We start from the raw sequence: 21,600 nt of genomic DNA, 5'->3' as shown, positions 1-21,600 counted from the left end.
TTACGAATTACATCACGAAATCTTTTTTAAACTACGGAATTACTTTTTAAAAAAAACAATTAAAGCACAGGATAGCTGTCAACGGAAACTCGTCTAAAAATGCTAACTACCAGAAATGCGGGTGATATGCTTAAAATTGAAAAAATAATAATTTTTACACAGATAGAGGTAGCTAACTCTACAAAACATTTCCAGAGAACTTCTCGGTTACGCTGCATTCACAATCGATTTCCCTTTGATCGGCGTCATCTCTGATTTCGTTCCCTAAAAATATGTGCGTTGTTAAGGATTTAAAAATCATTTCTGGATCCATTGATTCTATCATTGCGTAATTCTGAAAAAAATAAATAAATTTAGTCAAAATCTAATCATTAATTGACTTAAGATAGGAATCTTTCGTCGAATCGATAGAAAAAAATCTATGTAATGGATTTATTTACCGATTCTACCAATTTCGTCAACCGTTTCCAACCAGTCAATCTAAATCCACCTCAAATCCAAGACCTTTTCCGATTCATTAATCCTGAATTCTATCTAATATAAAAGGAATTAAGTTTGAGTAACTTATTAATTCAATTACTCATTGATATTTGCAATTATCTCATTCCTGTTGAATGGAAGAAAATTCGAATCGAATATTCCAGAATTTTCTTTTCTCTGTCATAAACATTTTTTATAATTCACGAACTCTTGAGTTCTAGTCGAATTTGATCAATGTGTTATAGACAAAGCTGTTTTAGAGCTGTTTTTCTAAATAATACAAAAATTACTGTTTACGAAGTAAAATTTTACTTTCGACGTCAGTACAATTAATTATATGAAGGACATCAAAATGAGGTAAGGAGTCAAACGTGTTCCTTCTTTATTTCCAGACGATGGGCACTAATTGGCCAGGTCAAATTTAATTAATTTCAGTCATAATGATGATAATATTCAGAGAAAGGACAGAGAGAGAGATCAAGAAAATACAAGAGAATAGAAAAAAGAAAAAAAGAGAATAGAATAAGAGGCAAAAGAACAGAATCGATATATATTTAGAGTATTTTTTCGAAAGTTAATTATATTAATTCGCGAGTGAAGGCAACTATTATTTAAAAAAATAGCACCTGTTATGAAAAAATTAACACAGCTCAACTAATAATCTCTCCATGTTTACATCAGAATCAAAAGAAGACTACCTCACAATTACCTCATCCATAAATCGGAAACTCTAAAAGTTCAACTTTTTGATGTTAGGAGCAAATTAATTATTGGTAACAATTCCTAGGACTTCAAATATATTTCATGCATCCCTTTCTTGTGAGTTTTTCTTAGGATACATGTTCAGAGCAGTACTTCCACAATATCTGACTGACGTTAATGATTACCGTTACAAAATTTCACCATCTCTTCATAATAGTAACTTTGTTATTGAGGCTTTGAAACTGAAAAACAAATAGCAAATTTCACATGTTCCAAGCGGCGGTGCCTTTGAAAATCTTTGTTTCTGTGTTTTTTCTTTCAGTAATGTGTCTTGGTTGTTTTGATTGCGACAGCTTCGACGACAGACGTCAACGAAACGAAAAACAAAGGTGCACGTCTGGATGATGTGGCTGGGACTTCGTTTCCGCTTAGTCTGAGAGAGCTGATCCAGCAAAAAAAAAAGATTCAGAGCTCTACCTCGAGCAACGCTAGGATTTAAATGTTTCAGAATCGTTATCATAAAATCCGAAATCATAATCTTCTAGGAAGTAAAATTTTCAGAAAAAAAAAATAAAAAAGTTCTTTGTGAGAGGAAATCACTGGGAGATCGAAACAATGATCCCCTGGAAGAGTTACAGTTATTCGTTCACGTTTGGTATCCCTCATAAAACCGGAAACTCGTTCCAGAACCGATAAATGCGGCTGTAGTTGAGGGTGAAAAGCCTCTCAACACCTTCCAACTAATGAATGTCAGAGTTTCTTGAGGATAAGCGGAGAACCTACCAAAGAAAACAGCTTAGCCAACACTCCGAAGATTCTGGAATACGAACACGTCTCAATGTCCGCAAAAAGCGCTCAATCCTATAAGTTTGTAACGTTTCCCGAGTTCCCTACTGCATACTGTAGCCCACGCATCTCTAACATCTGTTGAACTGTCCAAAAAATCGAATAAAACGAGGTAACTCGGCCGTTGAGGTAAGAAGTTGCTCTCCTGGATAATGTGGACAAAACTTCGTTTCCCTCAGTCTTGCCAAGCCAAACCACCAAAAAATTTAGAGTTCAATCACGGGTAACGGTAAAATTCGATTATCCCGGGATATAGGTGCATTTTCCCACATCTTTCACTGCTAACGTTTTCACATATCCTAGATATTAATGGATTTCTGGACATTCGTTGCTAATCATGATGTACACAGCTCCACAGCGACCATGTCAGTGTCGATTTAGTCACGCGATCCCGAGGAATACTTATTTAACATGCGATTTGAAATAAGAAATGACAGATGCAATTTCTCAAATTCTGGATCCTGGATCTGAAAGAAATATGTGGATTTGCTTACCGACGAAAGGAAACCGTTTTTTCGTGAATGTATTACTGCTTTGACGATAATGTAAGCCAGACTCGCTATTAAAAGTATGGCCAGAAGTGTGTAGAGGGCTGTGAGTTCGTTTGAGAAGAGCATCGCTGGAAAAGAAACACGATATTGACGGAGAAAATCCAGAAAAACTACAAAGAACGCTGAATAAGCACCTGAATTCTTCTTTGTTAGATTGAATTCATCATGATCCTCGTCATCCGAAATCGCCATTCTCTGAAAGAAAACTGAATCATTGTGAATCATAAGTTCACCGATTTCCTGGAAACTATCCACGCTTTCCTGGAGAGAACGGTTGTGAAAAATTACGCAAGGATATGGTTACGATGCGTTTTTATTTTTAAGGTCTTTTTCCTTTAAGAAAAATAAAAATTTTTAGGATCTAGTGAGGTTGAGAAGCATTAGAATACATTATTATGTATAATGAATATCTTTTTAGCTGGTAGTGTGGAGCTGTACGGTCTTGAAAAGAAAAGATCAGGGGGAGACGAGGAAAAATTATCCTTAAATTGAGAAGCTGACAAAAATAAGAACACTGGAACCTAAATCCTAGAAAAAGAGACCGCATTCATGCCAAATTTCATTGTAAAATTTAAAATTTATGTGTAATATTTTTACTCGGGGCAATAGTATTGTTATCACGAGTTATGAAGAGCTTAATTGAGCATAAAATTAATAACAAAAAATACTAACAATAAGTAAATACGCTAATATGTCAATAAATATATTAACAATAATAAATATACTTTAAAAAGTAAGCATATTAACAAGATATTATTTATACTAAGCGACTTTTATCAGTACACAAATAAAAGAAAAAGTGAATTGTTGTCAATAAGAGTTCTGAAATCCACTAATCATATGGAAAACAGGATGGGAAAGTGCATCTTTGACGTAAACAGATCCTCGAAAGTACACATTGATGATCATATTAGGATTTTTCAAAGTTAAATTCACGATCATCGAATGAAACATTCGAATATAATGCATCGATATGGGAAAAAAAAACAATAAAATGAAAAGAAACACATCTTGCACATCTATGAATAAGGAATGATGCTGTGCGAAGCGAAAGCAAACGAAATACGCCATGGAATTCAAGGAAACATACATACATTCCTGAAAACAAATTTTATAAGAATATAAAAGTTGTGGTCAGTACATATATACTTCACACTATAAAATATATTCCCACAAAAGATAATCGAATAGGAAAAAATGAGAAAGACTGGAGGATGAAAGAGAGGAAAATATGAGATTCTATACTCAAAAACTTTAAAAGGAACTCACTTTTCCATCAATATACGAGAATTGATCGTTTACCCAAAAAAGGAAAATTACTGACTTTTACTTAACTTAGGCTAATGACTGACTTTTTGACAATTTATTTGAGTTAGTGTGAAGAAAAGTTTGTTGGAAATATACTAATATACACAAAAATATATGCTATTTTACTGACTATTCACTAATAAAACAAAAACTACACAAATAATTAGAAAAATGCTGTATCCAGCTCTGTTACTCAGCCAGTTGAAAAAAAAAACTTTTTTTCTTAGTGCTTAAAAATCAAAGAATTGGTCGAGGAATAAATCCAGATAGAAATGGTAGGCTGAGGAAATGAATGGATGAATGAATAAGTTGAAAAAATAGGAATCCCCTGGATGTTAACTTCTACATCTACATACTGGAAGTATACAAATAAAGAATCCTTTTTCTGGATTTTTCAGTAGTTCAGTGAAAATTTCACAAACAACGAAACCCGAATAAGTGGCTTAAATGGTGGTTTCATCGCAAAATTGCTGGAATGTGATGCTTGAAGAGCAAAGCACGGAAGAGCTGCTTCATTACCCTCGGGGAGGAGAAGGCGAGAAATCGATAGGGAACAATTGGTGAAAAAAATGTGTCTAATTTACAGCATTTTACATGAATATAACGTATATGAAATGCGTAAATTAAATAAAATGAAGCTGAAGCAGGTGAAATGAGATGTGTTAGTCAGTTGACATGCATGCATGTCAATTGTTGGTTAGCAAACAGAATGGCGTTCAGCTCAGGTTGCTGCCAGCGCGAAAAATCTCCCCGCATACTCACAACTCCAGAATTCTCTGGATTATTGATGAATCGAAGGCGGATCGCATGAGCCCCTGCGTGCATAATACATTTCTTCCAAAAAATGGGAGAAAGAAAATTTTCTCCGGGAAAAAGTAGCCATTTCTGAGAAAAAAATCAACGAAAGGCGGAAATAATAATGCGGTGAACGAGTAATAGTTATTCGATCGCGTTTAGTATCCCTCATAAAACCGGAAACTACTTCCAAAAACAATAAATCCAGCAATAACTGTGAGAGAAAAAAACCTCTAAACATCTTCCAACTAATGAATGTGAGAATTTCTTGAGGATAAGCCGAGAGCTGGCCAAAGAAAACGGCTTAGCCGGCAATCCGAGGTTTCTGGAATATGAACGACACGAACGCAACGAGAAACCCTCAATCTCATAAGTTTGTGATGTTTTCCAAGTTGTTTACAGCATACTGTAATCTAATCTATTCTAACATGTGTTGAACTGTGGGAAAATTCGAATAAAATGAGGTAACTCGTTGAGGTGAGTGTGAGGCTCGTTGCCAAAGGGCATAGCCTCAGTGGTCGCAATGCCACACGCAATCGATGTGCATTGCAAATGTTTACCAACAACATGTCGCATGTTCCATGAAACTTGTACTTACCACATTATCCAGAGGTAAACTAAGTAAATTATGTCATTCCGGCACAAATTAGTGAATAATTATAATTCCTTTGGTAATCCAAACTAAATAAATAAGTAAACAAAGGCAAACATAATGAAAACGATTTAAACGAGTCAAAATGTCTAGTACCCCATTTTTTGTTTAGTTCAAGGAAGAGTGACTGAATTTCAAGGAACGTCCAGAAGTGAAAAATTGCTAAATAATTGCATGCGTTGCCCTCAAGGAGGGTAAATCGAACTCAAACTGCTGCTATTCCGACGAATGTACTAGTTTTGTAGTTTACATTGTTATTTCTCGACGCTTAACTGAGATTCAGGATGCACAAAAAATTCTCAAGATTATAAAAGAGAAGTTAGAGAAAATTCCAGAAACTTTCTTTGCAGTAGTTAGCTCAATCCTTTCTTTTATGTCACTAGTTCTTAAAGATTTTTTTTTAGAAAAAGAACGAAAAAATGCTGTGAGTTAAACGAAGATTAAAACAATTCCTATAGTTTTCTTAGGAATAGACAAATAGAGTGAGAAAACAAACAGGAAGTATGTAGTCATTTTTTTTACTACTCCAAGAAAGGTGATAGAACAAATAGAAAAAATAAAAAGAAAATAAATCGAAGAATAGAGAGAGACAGTTATTGTGGAAAAAAAGAGTGGAAACATGTCTTGTCTTGAAACATTTTTTCTGCATCTGTGCAGAATTCTGAAGTTTCCTGAAAAATGAATCTCAGGATAATACAAATGTCTAATGTTTTGTCGAAGCCGAAGACGAATTGTACGATTGAGTTTCGGACATGAATATATCTTTGCCGGAATCGTAATAAACGCCTTGGGAACAAATCGTCATCCTGGCGACCATGTCAGGATTTTGCCACTGTTGGACATGCTGTACATATATGTGAATCGATTCGGAGTGGTACCTGGATTGGAGCCGCTCACTGGAACTTGAGCTTCCTTCTCGTCCGGCTTTGTTTCACTTGCACTTTGAATATGATCGGTGCTCCTGGCACGCTTGTCCAGTGGAGAAGAGATGTGTGTAGGTAGGCTCTCGTTTCCTTGTTGATGACTTGAGGACGCTGGAGAGCGGTGGGCGGAGGTCGTGTTGAGGAATTTTCCGTGAGGAAATCTGGCGTTGCGAAGTCAGGCTCCTTCAGCGCTGATGATGACCAGGAACTGGCGATGAAGGACGATGAAGATGACCGTGGAGTTGAATCACATCGGGGTCGGAGCCGTGGTCGCCATTTGAGGATTTGTTCCCGAGGTGTTTATTATTCGGCAAAGTATATATACATGTCCGAAACTCAATCCTACAATTCGGCTTCGGTTTAGACAAAACATTAGACATTTGTATTAGTCTGTGATTCATTTTCAGGAAACTTCAGAATCCTGAAGAAATGCAGAAAATTCTTCACTTAACCGTATACGCGCTCAAATAAACTCCTACCTCTCTTAGAACGAGTTTTCTTGTATTTACCGGTAATCATCGCATACGCATAGTCAACAATAAATAGGAGTACCCATAATTCAACGAAAAAAAAGAGAAGAATGGCAAACAACACAGACATGTGTACATCACGTAAATACAATGAAATAACAAATATGTAATAGTGGAAATTTCCAAAAAAAGAAGAATTGGGTGGAACTTCGTTGAAAAAAAAATTAATTCAACGAAAAAATAGGAGAATCGCAAACAACAGAGATATACATTACGTAAATATGGTTAAACAGCCAACACATGTTATTGGAAACTTCCAGAAAAGACGAGTTAGCTGGAATTTTTAAAAACAATTGATTGCTTAAAACAAACTTTCATACTGCGGGGCTACCCTGGTTTTCACGAAAAAATGAAGGTGAAGGAATAAAAAAGGAAAAAAAAGAAGATGTCGAAAGAAATGGGATACAAATATTTCTTATCTAAGTTTTGCTTTTGCAGTAAAGTTTTCATGGGAATCCTAGAAAATAACTCCAGAAAACTGGTCAACTTCTTCGAAATAACCACTCTCTGCGGTACAAGTATGTAGGTAAACGTTCAAAGTGCTCAGCTCGGTATTGTTAAACAAACTTGTTCGCACGTATAATTGCGCAAAACTCTCTGGATGTAGGAAAAGAACTATAAATTCTGGATATACAGTGTCTACAAGTCACCAAACAAGTTTTTTCAGGCAAAAAAAAAAAGAATTCGACAAGTGAGAAACGAAATATTGTAGAAGATAGTACGAAGCTACGTTCAATTGCTGAAACACTACAAAAACCACAGGGTAAAATAGAAATTGTAAAAAATCCAGAAGAAAAATGATTGATCCATCAATAATACGAACAAAATGATTAGACCACCTCATCGTAAGTGCTCGCCACGTTGATCAACCAACTGCTCAAAGCAACGACGTGACAAACTTCGGACCATTAAAAAAAACTCAATTTTTTTATTATTCAGATTATGTTTCTTTATGGATTAAGCGGGGGACGTCCTGATTTTCTTCCATATTTAACTGATAGAAGAAAAACTACCATTAGGAAGTGTTGAATTACTTTAAACTAAGCGGATTTGATCTCAGTTCGATATCTTGAAATCGATAAGTTTCGTGTTATGCCCACAACATTACATTTGTTTCAACTTTTAAAGAAATCTCTTAATAAAAATGTTTTTTCATAGAATCATATCTAATTCCAAGAATTTTGGTTATATTTTTCTACAACAACATCTGCGAAGTTATTCTAGAAATATTAACGCAGCTTTACAGAAAAATTGAATTTTTTAAGATAGAAAAAATCAAATTTAATTATTTCCTCTTGAATCGCTCTGTTGTTTTCGTTCAGAGTTTTAATCGACTCTGTATATAAATTCTATAAGATAGTTAAATAGTCGCTTAATATGCGTAATTTTTAAGAACTGAAAGAAATAATAATTTAATATATAAATATAAATATATAAATACTAATAAAGAATTAACATAGTAATCAATTCCGAAGACAAAAATTGCACTAATATGCTTTGTTTTTAGAAAGAAAAATTTTCATTTGATAGTTTTAGATGATTTACAAAGCAAATATCCCTAAAAACACTGGAGAAATACAATCCACTTCAATTTTAGCTTCTGTGCGTACACTACACTACTAATTAAATTACTACTAATTAATTTTCCCTTAAATAATCAATTAAATTACTTAAACCACTCGAAGAAAAAAATTGTGGTGTCGGAAGAGATGACGGAAAAACACAGTGCGTTCAAGTTTTAATTCACTAAGGCTGAACACTTCTGAGTGTTTTTAGTACTAGCTAAACTCTATAGCTTTATGGGACCCTCAAATCCCAACACAACAATTTCCCTGAACTAGTCATACTAGACGAAAGCTTGAACAAGAATGGTGTCGAAGCGGAAGTTTGCCTTTTCGATGGGCTTCCATGTCTGAGTGGGGTGTCAATTTCATCCTGACGCACTTAATGGATTCAAAAAAAAAGGATATGCGTTAAGCTTCTAACCGGTTAAGGAGAAATTAAAGCTATTCCTATCAAGGAAAAAATTTAAAACAGTGTCTTTCATAAAAAAAATAATCGGGTTTAGCATTAAAAAACCATTATTAGGATCTGCAAATTACAATAAAAAATTAAATATTATATCTGGAAAAAAGCTATGATATTTTTGTCGAATCAAGGAAAACTTGATTGGTTAAGACAGCACAAGGTACAAAAGATAAAGACTGGATTTAAAAAAAGAAACTCTTGAAGCTTAGTAAAAATCATTATGAGCGTAATGGTTGGGAAGATTCTATCCGGAGTGGCCTAAAGATCCTAACTTTTAGACAAATTTTAGGCACTCTGATAAAGAGTGAAAATAATTTATATTTTACTTTCAAACACTTAAAAAAACAAGGTTACCACAGTAGGAAAAAAATGAAAAAGAAATCATTCTCTAGTGGTGTGGAGTCCGGAATTCTATACACATAGGATTTTTTTTTATTTAAAAAAGTAATTAATCACGAGAGAATGTTAAGCAGAATAGTCTCTAGAAATCTATACCTACGTGTAGGATTAAAAATACTGTAGTTGGTGGTTACGGTTGAATTTTAAGTCAGCATAAACACCCTGGTTACTATTATTGTACCAACTCTACTTTCAATATAATAAAAATAGAAACTTCTTAAAAATCCATATTTCTTATCGGTTCGATTTAAACCACTCGTATGTTATTAGTAAAAACTGGTTTAAAATATGAGAGTGGAAACCTGGCGGATTGTGGTTGTGTGGATTGTGTCCATAGCTATGACCGGATTTTTGCGCGGCCTTCACTTTGTGTTCTGGAATGAAACCCTTATTGAATTGCTATTCAGGATCGACAGACAAACGGACTCCAATCCGCTCATTCTACAATGAAATTTCAGAAATTTCTGGAATAAAAAAATAGTCTAGTCGATCCTTAAATGGATCATATACAAAATAGATATCCTGAGAGCAGTTACGATCCTGATGAATTCCAGTGATATTCAATACTTTCTACTTTCAAGAAAAAACCGCTTCTATCTCATTTTTCCTCTAGTTTGAGTCAACATGTCCGCGAAAAATTAAAGGCACTGCACTTCAAGTGTTACTGCTATTTTTAAATAATTATTACAAATATTCTTTCCTAAGTTCTTCAAATAAAAATTAAATATGAAAAAAAAACTGGATTACTTCAAAGAGCTGAAGGGAGGAAATGTAAAATGATCTGCATGAGAATTTAGGATAGTAAAATCTCCTTAATCTTAGGGGAATTTTAAAATGAGTCCCAAATTTTACAAAATTTTCAGGAATAACCTGATCCGCTGGAGCATGGCTTTGGATTACAGGAAGCTACAGGAAGATACAGAAAGCATGACATAAAGGAAATCACAAACTTTCCGTACGTACGGTTTTTGGGAGCTTTGTAGGAGGAATTTCTCAGGATAATTGTACCGAATTTGTGATCTCTGATCAATAAATTGGCTGTGCTTGATTTAATCTAAAAAAACCTTCGATAACCTTAACGATTCTGGAAAAAATAAATAAAATTAGAGTGTAGAGTTGCTGAAAGTGAAAGAATGACTTTGGGGTATGTTAAGAATCATAATCTAAAGTCTTTAAAAGCTTCAAAACACATGATTGTCTGAAAGTGGGATAATCCAGGCAGAAAATCCAGGATAAGTGGTGGAAAATGGCTTCAAAATTTCATAGTGCTGTTTATTATACTCATGAGTGCCCTTTCAGAAAACAGTTGGTGTGGTATTTTCCGTAAATTTGTTCAATGATTAGCTGAAATACGAGGTAGGACACTCTTCTTTGAGTCAAAATACATCCGAGGTGAAAATTTAAGCTATGGAGGGGTTTCTCCTACTCCTCTTCGAAAACAGATCCAACGAAAAAAATTCCCTAATCGTCTGTATCGCCCTTAGCATATCGAAAAGTAGTAGTTTTTTTTTAAAGAAGTTTACAATTAGTCATTATTTTATTAATAGTATCATTATAAACAAGTAATTATAATGTAACTAATATTAATAATAATATTAGTTACATTATAATTACTTGTTTTTTATTGTTATTTATTATTTTATTACTATTGATTACTCCATTATCCTGTTTTCGATCATCTGTTCACCATTTCTGAACACTGAACCTCAACACAGAAAACAAATAAACAAAAGTTTAAAATTGATATTTATGTCATGTAAGCAAGTGAAAATCTACAAAATCATATCAACTAAATACTATTTGATGAGTTCTTATTATCTTTTCAACCTGATTCTGGAAAAAAAAATGGAGAAGAAAACGATATGATCAATTCTATGGTTAATTATAAAGCTAGTCCCAACAAAGGTGCAAATCTCACTATAAATACTAATAAACAGAGACGCACACACACAGAGAAGATATATGTGAAGAATGTACCCTTTTTCCGTATTAAAATTGCAATATCACAAAAAGCTCAAAGCTAATAGTTATTATTTAAATATATCACAATGAGAAAATCGATTATATCGGCAGGTACAGTATGCTGAAAGTTGTGATGAGATGTTCTAAGCATCGAATTAATTATTGTAAAAGCAATATTATTTTCGTGAAAATCGAGAAAAACACTAATTGTCGGGGATTTCTGTTGGTTTCAATAATGGATCAGCAACGGCCGCCTCCTTGTCCGCCGATTTTCGATTCGCACTCTCAGCTTCTCGTAGCTTTTTCCTGAAAATCCCTTAATTTTGAAAGAGAAAGCATAATTTCGAAAGACTGTCAGTAATTAATTTCATAGAAAACCATTTATATATTTATTCGTTTTTTGGGAGAAAAAAATGTCTTATTGCATCGAAAAAATACAATCTATGAATGTAAAATGAACACGTAATGAGTCTGAAAACAAAAATTCTCTATGAATTAAAGATTATTTTTGTGTAAAATCCACTTTTTTCCTTTTCATTTCAAACATTTGCTCTTAGAATCTATATTTTCAGGATTTCAAGGATCCCAATCACTCTCAAAAATTCTGATAAACCTAATGAAAAATTCCATAGGAGCATTTAGGACACTATGGCCCACTATTTGATTACTGCACTTCAAATAATATCGATTATAGTATTAATATTAAAAATTATAAACAATACTAGTTATTTTACGGAAAAAAGTTCGCAGAAGTGTAATCTCAGATGAAATTGACGATATTTACATATAGTGCATGTAACCTCAAGGTGAATTGTCCTGCAATTATTTAAAACAAACATTACTTAGAGGAATTTTTCAGGATTTCAGGCAGAACTGTAAAATTACATTGAATCTAGGTGATTATTGCTGAATAAACCAGATTGGATAAATTTATCCAGCTATTTGCACTAAAATTTTTTTCTTCATTAAAAACCAACATTAATAGCCACAATTGTTCAATATCTCATATTTTTTACACTTAATTTTTTTACATTAATATTTTTTTGGTTTTGCCTTAGTTCACGGTAGGAGAAAAATCGTATTGTTCTTTATAACTATCCGAATAATTAACTTCCTGGATTTATAATTATTAGAATAACAAAGAATGGAATTATTCATTGGATTTGATCGTCTTCTCGATCTTAAATACAGAGTTGCTCAGCAACAAGGATTTCACAAAAATTTACAAGATAAACTAACATTAAAAGATATCAAAACTAAGAAGTAGCGAAAAAAATCCTGGAATCGTTCGGCAAAAGTTCTTCCGAAAAAAAAGTGCGTTTTGTTTAAAAAAAAAGAAGCGCCCTCAGTGTGCTCGCCGTTCATTTTAGAATTTTCTTGAACTCTATGACTGAGAAGAAATTCATGGATTTACCTCCGTACAAATCAAAAAACGGAACCAATGGACAGGATTCCACTATGCCCATTAAAAATTCTGGCAATTTATATATTTTTTATTAATCTTTTTCTTGCTACAATAGCCTATGTAGTCATTTAAGTGAAAAGGCGACTTACTTTCGAAGCAGGAACACTACCGCCCACGCAACAATCACAGATACTAAAAAGCCCATAGCAACAGCGGCCCACCATGGTACAGACGGTTTCCATTGTTCCTGAATCTTAAAATTCTCGTTTACCGTTTAATATGTGAAAAAAAAAACTAAAAATTCGAACAAACCTCTCTATTTTTCACCGCCAATGTTGTCACTTCATAGACAGAGATGAGTGAAGACGTATCAATTTTTTCACCATTAGTTTGTGTGCTATTTTCCTCCTCCTCATACTCTTCGGATGAGATAGTGGGCGGATCAGATTCCGGCTCTTCATCCAGATTCTTCGCTGTGGATATGAGATGAGATTTTTCTGTTCGTGCTGGTTCCAACTCACTAGACGGTTCAACAATTGGCTCATTTATAGCAGGTGGTATTGTTCTAACAGGTGTAGTAGTGAAACGTTGAGTTGTCGTCCTCATTGAGGAGGTAGTTAGTTGTTTTTTCTCAGTGCTACTCTGCTCAGGCGGGTCTGTTTGCTTTTGAACATGCGGCATATCCGGTAACAATCGGAATTCTTCAATTTGAGCCGTTGTTGTTTCGTCATGGATTTGGGTTGTTGTATATCTCGTAGTCCTAGGAGTGTATACGGTTGTCGTTCGAGTTGCTACGATTACTGGGTGGGTTGTTCTGGATGTGGTGGTTTCACCACGTGTGGTTGTCGTTTCTCTGGAAGGAGTGGGTGAGGATGTCGTTCGATCCGTTGCTATTGACGTCTGTATCGCTTCCGTAGATGTCCTTATCGCTTCCGTTGATGTTCTGATCGGTTCGGTAGATGTCTGTACGGCTTCTGTTGATGTTCTGATCGCTTCCGTAGATGTCCTTGCCGCTTCTGTGGAAGTTTCTTCTTCCTTTGATGCCGTTGAAATTGCTGCCAAAGTGGTCCCCCTCCACGCAGTGGTAATTTCATCCGCCTCCGATGTCGTGGAAAGAGTCTCTGTGGTGGTGGCAGCGGTGGTGGTGGTGGTTAAAACAACTTCCGCCGACGTCACTGGAACGTCCGTCGCTGCCGGTAATGTGTAACTCCTACAAAAAAGAGGACTTATCAACTAGTACAGGCCTGTTTAGAACCTATTACTCACTCAGTAGTTAACTCTTCCTTTTCACTGCCGGCATTTTCCTCCTCCGTGGCCACATCTGTGACGGAAGTCGTTATATCATTCGGTTCGGTGCTGTTTTTCGGATCATCAACGCAATCGCTAAGACCTTTATAGCTGGCAGCGCATCCACGTTCCATACAACAACATGTGTGCTATAATAATGAAATGTACTGGATGGATGGGAAAATGTCCGAAATGCGGACAGTTTGGAAGAGTTGAACGAGTTTCAAGGTCATTTTAAACTATTCAAAACCACCGTTGCCGATGTTGTTCGACAAAATTTCTCCATGTTTGCAAGGATCGTACTACTAAAGGGCGGCATCCATGATTTATTTACACAATTCTGAAGTGTTACTACCGTAATTGCTCCTAACGATTCCGGATAAAACGGCAGAATTTTCCATGGAAAGGTTATGTGTCTATTCAGAGACGGATCTACCGTTTCATGCGTAATAATAACGTAGAGCTTTCCATCCAGAACAAAAGTATTGATTTGAAATTTTTTTTGTATTTTCATAAAAATCGTTAAACGTGACTCGGAAAAAATTCATTCTCTTTTAAAATTTGATAAAAGAGAAATAGCCACATTGTGGACAGATCCACAACTTTGGAAAATCCATTCCTGCACAAATTTCCAGGAAAAATCATCCAAAAACATAAAAGCTTGAGAAAAAAATTTTATGGCAATGTCCAGATATTTTTCATAATGGTTTTCTTTTAATTTCTCCGAATCTAAAACTTTAACCTTTCTACCGCGTTACTTTCTACAATGGATAAAGCTGGAAGATGCATATCGATTATCTTAACTTACCGTCGAAAGCGCAGATTAAACTACTAAATATTTACCACAAATAATCCAGATTCAAATTTTACGGAAGTGCAAATAGTTCCGTGAAATTCAACAAAGCGAAGAGTCCTATTGTTTGAATTTCATACGGATGTTTCACGTTATATCCAGAAATATGTCAAGTGGATCGGAATCAGATTAACTGCGACCAACTAAGTCATATATGTAGTACATCCATACAGAATGACGAGGTGCAGACTAAATAACCCGAAATTATCGAAATTTCGTTCTCCAATGCAATTATTTTTGAAAAAAATGAAGAAGGGGAAAATTTTGATCATTATCTTTTTAGTATGAGTCACATGACAAAAAGGGAACAACATGATCTCAACAAAAAATTACTTGATGACCAAAACTCGTGGAATTTCACCAATTTAATCAATTATTTTGATCAGATCGATCGTATTACAATTAGGAAAAATATTGCTGGTTTCTATTTCAGAAGGAGAAAAAAATCCCGAGAAAAATTGTATGGTTTGCATCCTGAAATATGCAACGTTAGTGCACATGCAATTTTCTAAAAAAAAATAGAAACGAAAAATTATTTAATCGCACAACTTTTTATCCATTAACTCTGTATCCTTGTCCATAATCTATCTAGGTTGACCTCATGTATAAATAACCGAATAAAACCATACCGGATACATGTTCCAATCTCAACTTTCTCGGGATTTTACTTCCCTCTTCGTTGATGAGGTATACTTGAGAATGGAACCGAAATACTCGCTCAGAACCTTGCTTGCGAGTTCTTTTCCTTTTCTTAAAGAGGATAAAATCGAAACGTTTAAAACTTTAGCATGTGAGGAACGTTTGCATCAGCAACACAACTCTTTAACGAGTTTCCGTTACGGTGCAATAACATCGCCTCCATAATAGAGTTTTTCTTCCTCAGCTAATTTTTCCTTCATTCACGATTTTTCCATCAAAAGGGCAATCACAGCATTTTCCCTTAGCGTTGCGTTCGTGTAATTTCCAAGCACGAATAGAATATATTGGAATCCAGAGGGAATTTTTTGACATAATATTTTAGAAAAAAAAAGAATTTTTACCAACAGCCTATAAAATACATCCCAAACAACGTTCAAACACCGCTAGAAAAGCTGAAAATTTATTCACTCGTAAAAAAAACCAAAATCATAAAAATTTAGGTTGTATAAGACCGAGCACGCTAGTTTACAGCTCGCTTATTGATCCATGATTGGTTGATAATATCCGCCCATTTTTATCTGATTGGTGGACGGCGGTGGTCAAAAATCGTAAACAAATAAAAATCATATTTTCAACAATATTAATCACAGTAATATATTTCTATTATGTATCGTATTCATTATATGTATGAATTTGTTACTCAATTTACGAAACAAAACTTTTGGTGCTGCATAAAAAATAGTTAACAAATACAAAAAATAAAGTACATATAGGCGATGGTCAGTGATTTCAATGCTGCGGCAGAATATAGAAATATAACACAAAAATACAGAAAATATTTTTCATATAGAACGAGCAAAATTTGCAAAGAATATGTAGACAAATATATTTTTGTCGTAGTGCCCTTCACGTAAGACTAAATTTACCGAGAACTACAATCATGGTGAAACCAGTTCGAGTAACGTTTGCACAACTCTCACACTCCTCTCACATTCATAAAAATCCTTACCACAAAAGAAAAACTAGTAATAGTAGTTGAAAACAATAATTCACGAATATAATCGGAGCATTTTTATTCATCAACGGTTACTGTAGAATCTATCTGGGACCTATGCTATTTCTGAGATTCCAGATTTTAGGAGTTCAAGATATTTGTCATTTTTAGGTATTTCAAGAGTTTCTTTTTTCTAATTTCTTTTTTTCTTTCCTTTTTTCGTTGGAACTCGAGCAAAGTTCTGCTCATACCGTGACTTAACAGCAACATTTCCTTTCTAAATTCTATTATTCCAATAAATTATTGCAAAAATCCATGAGTACTCTTCTAAAAGATCCCTAACTGGAGAAATTACCTATTAATTACCTATCAATTACTTACCAATCCATTCCCTATGAAGCATTCATTGTGTCGACGTCCTTTACATTGTTCTTTCGTGTCGCAACCAGCTCGATAACAACTCTAAAAAATCCGGAAAAGAACTGATTCGTGAAAGTGACAACGTTGAACGATCCATAATAGTGAAATCAATGCTTCACATTAACAACAATGTATTTTCTCCACGAGTAATAAAAGCAAAACAGGTTTTCCTCCTCTCGAAAATATGCACTCATCGAAACGCTTTTGTTAATGGGTCGACCTCGACTTTGTCTCGTCTGTTAATCGTTCGATCCACAAAGTGAATGGCGACCCACGAAGTTAGTTCAGAGTGGTACATATCGCATAATTATAGACAACAAATCCAGGGACACTGGGTCCCGTCATGGTGTCTAATAACATGTTGATGATGAAAATAGAACAAATGGTAGGAGTAGACGAGTTTAAACTGCTCGTTTTAAAACGGAGATGTTTTACGTTTAACAACTATAAAATCCAGAAAATGTGAACCATAAACGAAGAATTCCTATAGAACTTCATTACACTTACATGTTCATGATCAATTCCATAGAAACACATTTTCGTCGGACATTCCTCACCCGTATCGTCGCACGTGAAGGCCTGAAAAAAAAGTGGTAGCACTTTCGTACAATTGTGAAAAACTACGGCAATATTTGAGAAAAAATACCAAAAAAAAAATAACGGCTAAAAGCCGAAAAAATATATTTGTAAAATAAAAATTTGCAAACATTTCTATAATCCAGATAATTCTTACGATTACTGACACTAAACTAAATTTTTCATATTTTTGTTGCTAACAGATCGTATAGATGAGATAAACAGAAATTCTTCCGTCGAAGGACATTAAAATAAACATACCACATGGATTTATATACAAGTGGTTGCCACACGGCCATTTGTAGACCACTGTTACCTTCTTCTCAAATCGTTTTTTCAGGAAAACATGCCATTCTTTATTGGGAGATCAAAAAAAAAAAACAAAATCTCATCAAAACGACTACGATCTTTATTTATGACTCAGCTCTACTGTAAAAATGTTAATTTTGAATAGCAAATTTTGAATTTTGCATAATTCCAGTTTTTTATCTGTTAATTTTCCCAGGACTCATTGGTATTATTAATTATTTTGTATGAACAAAATTTAGCAGACCCTCAACAGTAAAAAATAACTCTTAATTCTGCAAACTAGTAATGCTAGTCAATCGTAAATCCAATAGAATCCAACTAAGATACGCAAAAGAAAAAAAGCACTGATGTGATAAGGAAGCTTACCTCTTCTCCATAAATCCTAGCGAAATCCACCCAAAGCAGGAAAAGAACGAGCACCTTCATGCTTCTGAATATCAATATAAGATTAAAAGTTTTATAATTTTACGTAGTTGTTACGAGTAAAATTTTACGTAATTCATGACACTTCAAAAACGTGAAATATAGCGAATTTTAAAGTCAAACTGTTACAGTAGTAAAACTACAGGACCTCCTTGTGTTTGCTGGATTAGAATCGTTCAAGAATTCCTGAACAGAAAAATAGCATTGCAGAAATGGAATCATGCCGTGATCGAAACGAGGTCGCTTAGCTTTTTCTCCAACAAAAACTTTACAGTACAAATTTGCCGTACGATGACTCAATAACGCTCTCAGGAGGGGGGAGAACGAAAGTAAACGTAGTTGAAGTTTTGAAGAGGAAGTGAGTTAGATGGTGGAGGATATGTGGAGGTGTCGGCGAACATGTAGGCCGAATGCATGCATACACTTCTGTTTGCTCTCGGCCTACCATTTAGAGACAGAGTTATGGACGACTGGTGGTGGTGGTGGTGGACAACCAGCCGGCTATTATGCATCGCCCGCCACCCCCGCGGTCAAACCCCCGTCTCGCCTCAACGCGACTTCTCCTACCCTCCACCATATGAGGACCGGTCAAGTACTGTATTAACACGCAAAGCATGCACGATCGTACGAGAGCCGACAACTTTTCGGAAACGCGCTATTATAGTCTGGATATTCTCCAGCAGGTAATCGGCAGGATGAAGCTCGACCGCCGAATCCAAGGAAATTCATCTCAGCAAAGTAGGAAAAGAAGTTATAGGAGGTTATCAGGTGGACAGATATAAAGTGATTCTACATAAATTTCCATCCAGAACATTGACTTGAACCTACAGAGTGGTGCAGCACTATTCCAGACGGATAGTGCTGGATTAACGACCAGGTAACAGCTGACCGCTGAACTGCTCGTTTTTTGAACCTCTAAAGGGCTTACGGAGAGCGTTCGAGAAAATTTTTCATGGTGGATTCTTTCTGTTGGTTAGCAGGACTGGCGGGTATTTTGCAGGTTGGCATTAGATGGATCAATAGCAGCAGACTGATCGTTTCACCTAACGAAACGACTCTTTACATCTACACCAATAATGAGAGCACATATCGTGGAATTCACCACTCTTACGTTTATATGTACTAACTTGCTTTGTCGGAAAAGATGATCAGTTTGACGCTCAGGACTGTAGATTTGATTCCTGAATTTGTATGGATTTTTTTTCTGGCCTTTGCTGTAGCTAAAAGCTAAAAATTAGATAAAAATTACATTCAGCCAGACACCAAAATTTCTCCAAACGCTGCTCTTAACAAAATTTAATTGTTAGGATAAAATTGACTTAAAAAAGCGTGGAGAAGGCCAAGAGCTCCTCTAAAATAGAAAAAAATTCAAATAAATACTAAAGATACGATCTGACAAATACATAGAGATAGTTCTAAACAACTCCAACCGAGAACAAGAGACGGACAGATTAAAAGAGTAAGTATCAGGAGGGAATGAGTCACAAAACCTCACATCTGGACGATACCGATAATCATAATGGTTAATTAACATTACAAATGATACGTTGTTCAGTTACTTCGATTGATTGGAACTAACCAAGCCCGGATAGCTCTCAATAATATCATTTAATCCAGAGTGCTAAGACCTCAACGATCCTCTACTGATCTTAGAGGGAACACTTCCGAATTTTTTAAAATAAGTGGTTCAGTGAAAAAAAAACGAGAAAAACTACTGGTACTCTAAATTTAGTAACCAAGAGTTCACAAATGCCTCTCTAACTCATCAAGAGGATCCTGCAGTGAACGCAAATATTCGTCCATATAAGATAGTGAGTAAATTCGCTGGAAAAACACTCAATAGGACCGGCCCAATCCGAAAATTTGAGAAAATCTCTGAACACAATGTTGACTCAAACTTGGTGTGAAGGTGCAGCGATTCGAGCAATTATTAGAAAAACTTTGGAAAAGTGGACACAATCCAGACATGGGAAAGGTGAAAATCCTAGAAATTCATATTCAAACGTAAACATTACATAGTACGAATTATATTTGACGATTTTTTAATACGATAAGCTATGATAACTGAAAATTTTTGGTTAAAATTGCTAAAAAAATACAAATGAGAAGCAGTTTAGAAGAATTGCAGAAGCTATCTACAACAGAAAATGAAAATTTCAAGATATTCGATGGATATGATTCCACAAAATCGACATCTGCTCCAAAAAATGGAGGCTGATAACGTAAATCGGATGTGATGACATATTTCATGATATTTACTGAATTCTAATTTTGTCAAAATAATTTTTTTCAGGACTATTGTAATATGATACGATGTATTTTTAAACAATATATATCCATATTTCCAAGTAGGCGATATCCAATAATAAGTGTATAGTAATCAGGAACTATATTAAAATATTTTGTAAATGTATTATAATAAAATAATAATATATAATTAACTCTTTGATCGTTATATAACATCACTACTTATTATATTAGAAATTAATATTTATTACATATATTACATAGGTATATTTGAAGAGTTTAAAAGGCTAAGGACAGGCATTTAAAATCAAATAAAAATAGAAATAATTATAAACAAAAATAAAATGAAATATCTAAAAAGTGTATGATGTTAATAAGCAAAAGAGATATTATTATCTATTTTTTTAAAATTTATTTATAGTAATTATAATTATTTACTTTCTTAATGAATGTCAAACTACGAAAATGAACACTACTCTGACCATAGTCATCTCTATTGTGCTAATAATAAAAATGAGGCGATGATGATATTGATGAGGAAAATAATAGTAATAGTAGGATTTCAGGATGTGCCCGAACGATCCACGATTCGAACACAATACTTCACCATCTGACCACCGTCAACCGCTCGTTCACGTCACCCTCCCAATTCTCTTCGATTCACCAAAACAACAACTGTTTCTTCGCATCCCACGCTCGAACACGCATTTTGTGTGACTCAGAACCTCCTCTGCAGATCTGAACCTGTCCGCATAGAACTGGTTTCATAAATTTTACAAAACTTTTTTTTTTGAAGAAAGTAAAAGTTGCAGTGCACTGAAACGAGCTATTCCATATAAACGCCAGTTCTCCAGTCCTCCTTTTTCTTCTTAACAGCCAATTCACAGCAGTGCATGAGAACAACAAAATCCTCGCTGACACGCACTTAATCTATTACCAATCCTGAGATTTTTTTTTCTTGTCCGAAAAAGAAATGAGTAGCAGACTTGGTTTTACATACGGGACCACGTAAAAATCTAGTCAGGATCATCTCAAATTTTGATGGATTTGAGTTGATGAGCGCCTCGAATGTTAGAATGTCATCGAACGAATGCGGAGGACATTCTGGATGACTTGCTGGCATTCCTCGAGTCAAACGCAAGTCATTACCGATCTGTTTGTTTCATGTCAGCTGTTCGAGGTAGGTTCATACATACAGTGAAGAAACATAATAATTCATCCCGGTGATAGTTCACGTGTTTCTGAGACAAGAAAACTAAACAGGATATCCT

The 21,600-nt window shown here is 34.8% G+C and overlaps 2 protein-coding genes across 4 annotated transcripts; both read right to left on the bottom strand.

Annotated features, from left to right (window-relative positions):
* Positions 1–207: 207 nt before the first annotated feature.
* On the bottom strand, positions 208–9,549 carry RB195_026162 (uncharacterized protein; the record flags this gene model as incomplete). The annotated part of the gene is made up of 4 exons (XM_064214593.1): positions 208–264; positions 2,523–2,647; positions 2,714–2,774; positions 9,517–9,549. The coding sequence occupies 4 exons, from the start codon at positions 9,547–9,549 to the stop codon at positions 208–210; spliced, it is 276 nt and encodes a 91-aa protein (XP_064070474.1).
* A 1,830-nt stretch (positions 9,550–11,379) lies between these two features.
* On the bottom strand, positions 11,380–21,452 carry RB195_026161 (uncharacterized protein; the record flags this gene model as incomplete). 3 transcript variants are annotated; one of them, XM_064214592.1, is made up of 9 exons in its annotated part: positions 11,380–11,482; positions 12,731–12,834; positions 12,894–13,791; positions 13,848–14,017; positions 16,736–16,816; positions 17,282–17,353; positions 18,026–18,089; positions 19,210–19,302; positions 21,316–21,452. In XM_064214592.1, 9 exons carry the CDS (start codon positions 21,450–21,452, stop codon positions 11,380–11,382), a joined length of 1,722 nt encoding a protein of 573 aa, XP_064070471.1. The 3 variants fall into 3 exon arrangements, with proteins under 3 accessions (XP_064070471.1, XP_064070472.1, XP_064070473.1); XM_064214591.1 differs by having other exon boundaries at positions 12,731–12,828; XM_064214590.1 differs by lacking the exons at positions 19,210–19,302; positions 21,316–21,452 and having other exon boundaries at positions 18,026–18,085.
* Between the last annotated feature and the right edge of the window lie 148 nt (positions 21,453–21,600).

The sequence above is a fragment of the Necator americanus genome, chromosome X (genome assembly GCF_031761385.1).
Source record: "Necator americanus strain Aroian chromosome X, whole genome shotgun sequence".
NCBI classification, from domain to species: domain Eukaryota; kingdom Metazoa; phylum Nematoda; class Chromadorea; order Rhabditida; family Ancylostomatidae; genus Necator; species Necator americanus.
This window is presented reverse-complemented; position numbering and strand designations above follow the sequence as displayed.